This window comes from Penaeus vannamei, chromosome 2 (genome assembly GCF_042767895.1).
Source record: "Penaeus vannamei isolate JL-2024 chromosome 2, ASM4276789v1, whole genome shotgun sequence".
Taxonomy (NCBI): domain Eukaryota; kingdom Metazoa; phylum Arthropoda; class Malacostraca; order Decapoda; family Penaeidae; genus Penaeus; species Penaeus vannamei.
In genome coordinates, this window is record NC_091550.1 from 2384879 (window position 1) to 2392378 (window position 7500).

The 7500-nt window shown below is 36.4% G+C and overlaps 1 protein-coding gene across 5 annotated transcripts in view; it reads right to left on the reverse strand.

Annotated features, from left to right (window-relative positions):
- The window catches only part of LOC138863632 (putative fatty acyl-CoA reductase CG5065), a 73888-nt gene that overhangs the window by 26472 nt on the left and 39916 nt on the right, over positions 1-7500 (reverse strand). For 4 of the 5 annotated variants that reach the window (XM_070128455.1, XM_070128441.1, XM_070128450.1 and 1 more), the window contains exons 5-8: positions 7092-7201; positions 6138-6330; positions 3062-3301; positions 2199-2456 (exon numbers count right to left, since the gene is read on the reverse strand). In XM_070128455.1, coding sequence (XP_069984556.1) covers positions 2199-2456; positions 3062-3301; positions 6138-6330; positions 7092-7201 — 801 coding nt within the window. Of the gene's footprint in view, positions 1-2194; positions 2457-3061; positions 3302-6137; positions 6331-7091; positions 7202-7500 lie in introns of those variants that run through there. The other variant, XM_070128461.1, reaches the window with a different exon arrangement.

Below are 7500 nucleotides of genomic sequence, written 5' to 3' on the forward strand. Positions count from 1 at the left end.
TTTATAAACAGGTTCCAATTACTTTCACTGGGTCCCCCCTTAACAGTCATTAGTAAGTAAATTACACGACCCCTTTATCTTGATACGTCAGAAACTCTCATCCATTCATTCACAAAAATGTCTGCCCGATCTTCCGCCGAATCCCCCGCGACAAAATAATGATACGCCTCGATAATTAGATTCCACATTCTCGACAAAAGCGGGGAACTCGTATTCCACGCACCGATGACGGAGATAAGGAGGAGGACCCAACTTTCTCGGTCCTCCCCAGCCCTACTTTTACATTTGATGCGTCTGCCCCTATAATTTATGGGCATTTCGTTTTTTTCTTTAAAGGTTTTCTAAACTGGAGGTTAATAATAACAGATGAAAAAGGGTTCATAATGGATGTTATGAAATGACCATAAGAAAGCCTTATGGACAGATAAGAGGCCTATTATTCTGATAACCATCCTATACCATCTAGTACATTTGAAGCTAAGAACCTGGTTGATATCCCTAGCTCTGTGTTCATAATAGAATCTGGGATAATTATACTATTTCTGAGTAATCATGTGAAGCTTCCTGGGATATAGAGGAAGTTCTGTTTTACTTATTCACTCCAAGAAATAAATTAAGTACTAGCTTTGTTGATACATGTTTCCACCCAAGGAATGCAAGTTTGATTGTAGAGATATTTGGGATACAAGTCTGATGGATAAGAACTAAACTGCTGGAGACTAAGAAATCTTGAAGCACGTTTATAGCCAATTTGAGCAATCAGATATAATGGTAAGATTATGATTACCCTCATAATTTACTTACTTACTGATGTAAGGAAAACAAAATAGAAAATCACATGTATCATATTTACAAAAAAAATGATTGTCATCCCTCCATAGGGATCCCAAGTATATAGCATAAATTCTTTGCTTAAATATACCCATACATTTCACAGGAAAAGGATTAATGAGGAACTAAGAAGGAAGACCCACTGTTACAAAATCATTGAGTAGCTTTCTTGTCACTCATTATGCCTTTCAGTAGCAAAAACTCCTATAATCTTTCTAAATACCCTTACAGTATCTGGCCTTAGGAACTTTTACCTCTCAAATAATTTGGCAACAAACTCCCCTTTTGCCAGGTGCTGACTGGGTAGTTCATCCCTTTAAGCAATGTTAACCCAATGTCGACGGGAAAATGGTGCGTTCCCTTTGGCAATGTTTGGTTAAATATTTCTGCACATATATGGCTCTGCCAATGCTTAGCCACAAAGGAGTCAATTAGTAGAACTTGCGATTGCACTTTCCCTTGAAAAAGCAGGAAAGCACTTTTATTTACTAATGCTACCAATATTGACACTTATTTTTGTGATAAACATTATAATTACTATATTTTTACTGACATTACAAACAGCAGAATGAAATGCTACAAAATATTATCGAAAATCAAGGAAAAGGGTAAACGGGAGACAGGAAGATTGCGTAATTGGCCTAATGGTGACTTAGTACTTGTGGAGCCATCTATATGTAAAAATACATACTAAACTCAACACACAATCGGGCATGACATGTACGTACATGCCATCCCCGGCGACATGGGGTTAAGTTCAAAGCGTCCCCTTGGTTAGTCCTCCCTACTGAGCCACAGAGACACAATATTGCAAAATTACTTTTATATATTTCAAACGATAACCTTTGTAACCATTAGCTGCACATGAGTAAATTTGCATCAACTACCAAATGCATTACTTAAGACCCGTTGTGTTTTCCCAGTTTATTTCTATTTTACTTGGTTATCATTAATCAAACCATTTGGAATAGTTAAGTATCAACAGCAAATTTCACTAGAACACACATTTCCTTGTCAACAATAGAGAATTTCTCTTTAAATGCTTGGATTAATAGATTTCTTTAAAAGAATGAACTTGCAGTGCACAGCCGATAATGCTAATCATAATCTGACAATAATCACAGATTAAGAAAATATGTTCTAATTTTGCAAAGTAGGTGACCAGGAATCTTGCACCTCATATGACTTGTCCACCCATTATATTTCACAAGTCAGCCATACAAAAAAAGAAAAAAAAGTCTGCACCAGGATATTTATAGTCAAAATAATTTACTTACTAATAATTATCAATACTGTATGACTGACCCCTATTGATATCAATCCTCTCTCTTTAAACACAAACGTCACTAAATAAACATGATACTCACTTGGAGAGATGTTTGCGAGCGGTGGGCAGCGTGCTCAGGTCCTCCTTCATAACATAACGTTTGGTTCCTAGGCAGTACTGCTCCATATAGGTGGGCCAGTGGATGGCTGAGAGAGCAAAGTTAAAGGTCTTCTGGTCCGTCTCCGATAGATTCTCCCACAAGCCTTGTACGTTCTCGTTGCAGAACCTCCATTCATGAGTTGTGAAGTATTCTAAGCAGGAGGCTGCACGGTCTAGCTTCTGAGCAATCCTAACCATGCTGAAGATGCAAGGAAGAAGAATTAGAGGCAGTGCTTTCCAAGCTGTGTCAAGATAGTAAGTGAATTTCAAGATATTATTTGGGTTCTGTGATAAATGCGAGGCTGCAATTGCACCAATGTTATGATTTGCCTTTGTCTTTACTGATGATTAATAGTAGCACTTAGACTATATAAACTTGTACAATATTACTTTCAGCAATTAAAGTAAAACCCATTTCAGTTATCCATTTCCTTCCATCTAATCAAAGCCTTAAAACAATCCAAAGAAAGCCACAATGTAACGAATATGAGAGAAAGGCAACAATGTTTTTTTAAATCTTCATAACAAAGAAAAAAAAATTAAATTCCTTTCCCTCATAATCACCAAAGAACCAATACCCATGAATTATTCCCCTTATACTAAAAATGCACCTAAAAGTTAAGTCTCTTTACCCTCATGCTAATGTGATAGACAAGTCTTCAGTTTATTTCTCCTCAAAATAAAAGGAAAACGCTTCTCCACCCTAATGATGAAGAATAGAGACAGAGACTCGAACTTCCCCCTCCTGCCCAACATTTTCAGTAGGCCTACATTCATGTTCCCTTCTTGAGGCATGCTACTCACATAGGGCGCTTCCCTGCCAGCCTGGCTGCGGCATCCATAAGATAGGCCGGAAGCCAGTGTTGAAGGAGGACGGCGATGGTGTTGAGAGTCTTGTGCTGGGTAAAACGCAGGTGTGGGTACCATACCACATCATTCATGGCATTCCTGCGTAGTGCAATCATCCCGTGCTCGTTGATCTCGCCCCATCGCACAGGCCGCTCTATCCCCGAAACACAGTTATACACAACTATTTCCTTCATTCTGCAGAAGAAAAGGGTCATTTATCAGATTCAATTCTTCACTTTAATCTAATTTCCATACTCTCTGAACATGTCTGTTGCCTCATAAATTTATTTTACTTATATCACTTTATATCTACAAACTGACAACTATAGTACAAAGTAAATCACTTTTCTACAATTAGTATAATTCATTACTACCTTCTTTTGTATACCAATACAGCGTAAAGAACAAGGTTGTATATGTTACATATCATTCAATCTGTTTTGCAGCATAAGCACTCTACAGAGGACTAAAACTACCAATCATTGATAGGCACATCATATGAAATTGTCCATATCCATAAAAATAGGTAAGTATGATTACAAATACCCAACAATATAGTTCAATCAGATACCAAGCAGCTAGCCCAGACTGGAACTCCCTGTTAAAGCAAGCAGGCTTCGCATAAAGCAAAACTCTCTTCTTATCTCTCTTTTCCCAAACTATAGAACCTTTAAACACAACTAGCTTCCTTGTACAGCACTATTCGGTAAACTCTAGAGCACTCGTGAACAATACCAAAGAAACAGGATATCAATGCCATCTCTACGTTATTCCCTTCTCCAATACTACCAAAGCCTCCTAAATATATATTTCCTACATCATATAACTTCTCTCATCATTCTGTTATCCAACTGAAGATTTACCGACTGCAAGATGAGTATTTCACGTATAGCCATTCATAGAGCAGCTAGATTTAGCATACCTAGCCATCAACAAGCTCAACACGTTATAGTTTACCTTTTAATATCCTTTTTTTTGTTACTTGTGGATCAGTATGAACTGGAAAATATACAGCTTTTGTTATCAATCATGTGCAAGTCTCATAACAGCTTAACCACTCACATGTCTCATAACAAGGACCTTCTACTCACTGTTCTAACCCCATATAAAACTTCCCACAAGTTTCTGCCAACCTTTCTTAAACTCTTTGTAAAAAATGTTAAAACAGATTTACCTATACATTCATTCATTTCTTATCCCTACAGCATTTACATGAAAAATAATGCCTAATATAATTGATAGGTCAGTGTGCTACTGAATATAAGAGCATCTGACATTTAGTATTTTCATTAGTACTATAAGCTCTATTTACACCTATGCAAACACACTTCTGTTTTTTCCATCAGTTAATTCTTATAACAGCTTCCTACTGGGTGGCATGTACGTACATGCCATGGCTGTTGTGGACCAAGTAGCGGGTGGTATCGCATTATGATGATTCCTGCGTCGTCAGTTCATCAGACAAAGCTTGTTATTTTCTGATAATAGCTACATCATTTCTATGGTGAACCTTTTAGGCAATAGCACCTAAAGTGACAGTATACCTTCACATTTTTGATGTTTTTAAATATCAAAATATAAGCTTTTAATTGCCTCATGTTGCCTGCAAACTACCAAACAAGCTGGGTGTACACAAGGGAAACTGTCGATGCACCAACAATCCCACATTAATGGCCACTAACCAAATTTTTAACCCCGTGTTAATGGGTTTTTCAAAAGAAGCTGGCAAGCCTTTGAAAGATGGTGCTTTTAAATTCATTACCTCATGTAAGGAATTATGCTTCACTTTGGTCCATATGCAAAATTAATAGATACCAGTCTCATTCACAGATATGAGATCATACAGAAAAGGCAAGAATAAGATCTTACGTACATACTTTCAAAATAAATAAAATCTACCAAATATCTCGTTTTGTTGTCTCGCCTTTAAAGCTATTAAACGACATAAATACAATTTATTAATAATTTAGTGAAACAACTCATGATGCCAATAACCTGCTGACAGCAGGAGTACATAGACACATGCACTGTCCGTTGTAGTTTGATAAAATTTTGTTTGCACACAGATGATTCCTAAAGTGCTTCAGCCTACTTGCCATAATCATGTAAAGCCTGTCAAAAATTGGCAGGTTCTTTTTTTTTTATTACAAAGCTTTTTTTCTTTTTGTTATCAATGAGACTTATATAGTGTCAACTACAATATCTGGTATTGTTTGTCAAGTTTTCTCCAACCATACCAACAATATCATTCCCATACTGCCATTCCTCTTGCTGTTTTCCTCCCTTTTTCTTTTTGTGAATAAATTAAATATATGTGATGAAGTAATTATGGAACTGTGCTGCTTACTTCTCTTTCTCTCCCACATTCCTCCTCCAAAATATTCAATAATTACACATAAAAGATGTACCTTCTGGGTTATCTTGGCTTTCTACTATTCATACACAGAGAAACATGTAACTATATGTAAAAAATGACCTTGTTCTTTTGTATCATAAAAATGTGTAACTGCCATAACTTCAGCAACATTGCATTGTATTGAAATGTGTATCTTTTTGAAGTTTTCAGGTCTGTAAATTCAAGCTCTTGCAATCAAAGAACTACAATGGATAGTATACACACCTGGCACCAACAGGTTAATAATTTCCTGATAAATGATTAATGCATCACACTTCTAATCCCAATTCTCTTTTCAAATAAACAACAACAACATCAACTGACTAATTTCATGGTTTACTTTGAGAGTCAATTCAGCAAGAAAAAAGTTTCCAAATTTTTTTGAGCAAAAATAATTGACTACATAAAAAATTCTTTTACTAACAGCTCAAAATAATAGTAGTATCTTGTATCAACTATCATTCCATGTCAAACATCAAAATTTTTTACCCGTGAAACATGCAGGTATATGATGTTAATCATAATATTCATATCATTCCTTATAAAAAAGACAAAGAACTGTGCAACTCCTACTGCAAAAAGTGATACACAGGCACACAAAGATGCACTGTGACAAACATATAAACCACATCTCACCTCTGCGTGGCTGTGTGCCAAGCAGTGACAATCAGCAGGTTGATAGGTATGTCTACAGGTATGAGGTCTGCCACCAGTTCCCCTCGACAGTGCAGGGTCCTTAGCATGCCCTTACCAGCACCCACAATGAGACCCGTTGGACCATTCAGGTTGTCAACCCATCCGGGGAGAGGTTCTCGCCAGGCTGCTGCCACTGAAACACACATAAAAACCATGTGTTAGTACCCTCTTTTCCTTTCATCAAAGTTCCATTGATACACTTAGTAGTATTTGTATCTGGGAGATAGATCACTGAATGGTTGACATAGGTAAGGCCAAAAACAAAGCTTTATACCATCATTATGTAAGACACATTACAGAAAATAATAGAAACTACCCAGAAAACATATCTGCAACTCTGACCACATTGCACAAATGAAATGTGTAAAATCAAGAATAGGAAAATATGATTAATTAACAAAACTGTAATTAATATCCATGCACTGGATGGCAAAAGCTAGTTAGTTGAAATTTAGGGTTTGAATATAAATTTACAGGGCTCAGATTCAGATAAAAGAAGAAGTAACATATTTTTTTCTCATATGTAGGAACAAAAGACGAATCGTGAATGAATTCACATCATTATTATGAACTGACTGCATTTATAGCTTATAATATGAATTTCTGTGCTTTTATATCGATATCTGTAAAGAATTCATGTCGTCTATGTCTAGGAAAATACATTAATTACAAAATACAACCATGATTAAATCACTGCCACCAAATAGTACGAATAAAAATTCTATTAAATCAGACATCAGAGCAGTATGTGCACAGAGAAATACACCTTCTGTATCTCATATAAAGTTAATGTACAATAATATAGTCATAGAAAATTGTGTGTACATATACCCTTAGATATTTGGCAATAGATAAAGAAGTCTTCTCCAATTAACGACACCCAAATCCACTCACCTATTGATGGCCGGACGATGGCAAGTGGTAAAGATCCTGCCTCTTGAACCAAGACATGTTCAGCCAGAGCCTTTGTGTAGGTGTAGGTGTTAGGCCGGGAACCAATCAGCCTGCCAACAACAACGGAATTAGAGATACATTTTGTGACCCACACTTCCAACAAAAACCCTTCTAAGGGGTCGCTGAAAAGAGGCCTGGTGATTAATGTGTTAAATAAACTACTGTTTTTTCACATTAAGTAGCAAACACACACCACATGAAGGGATTTTTCCTGTTCAGCACTTTAACTTTCTTTTAATTTGTTCTTTGATCTCCAACTTCTCTGAATTATTAATCTATCACAAGAAGTTCCTTATGACAGACAAAATTTAGCTTTCTAGCAACTTTTTATATTTTCACATAGCTCCAT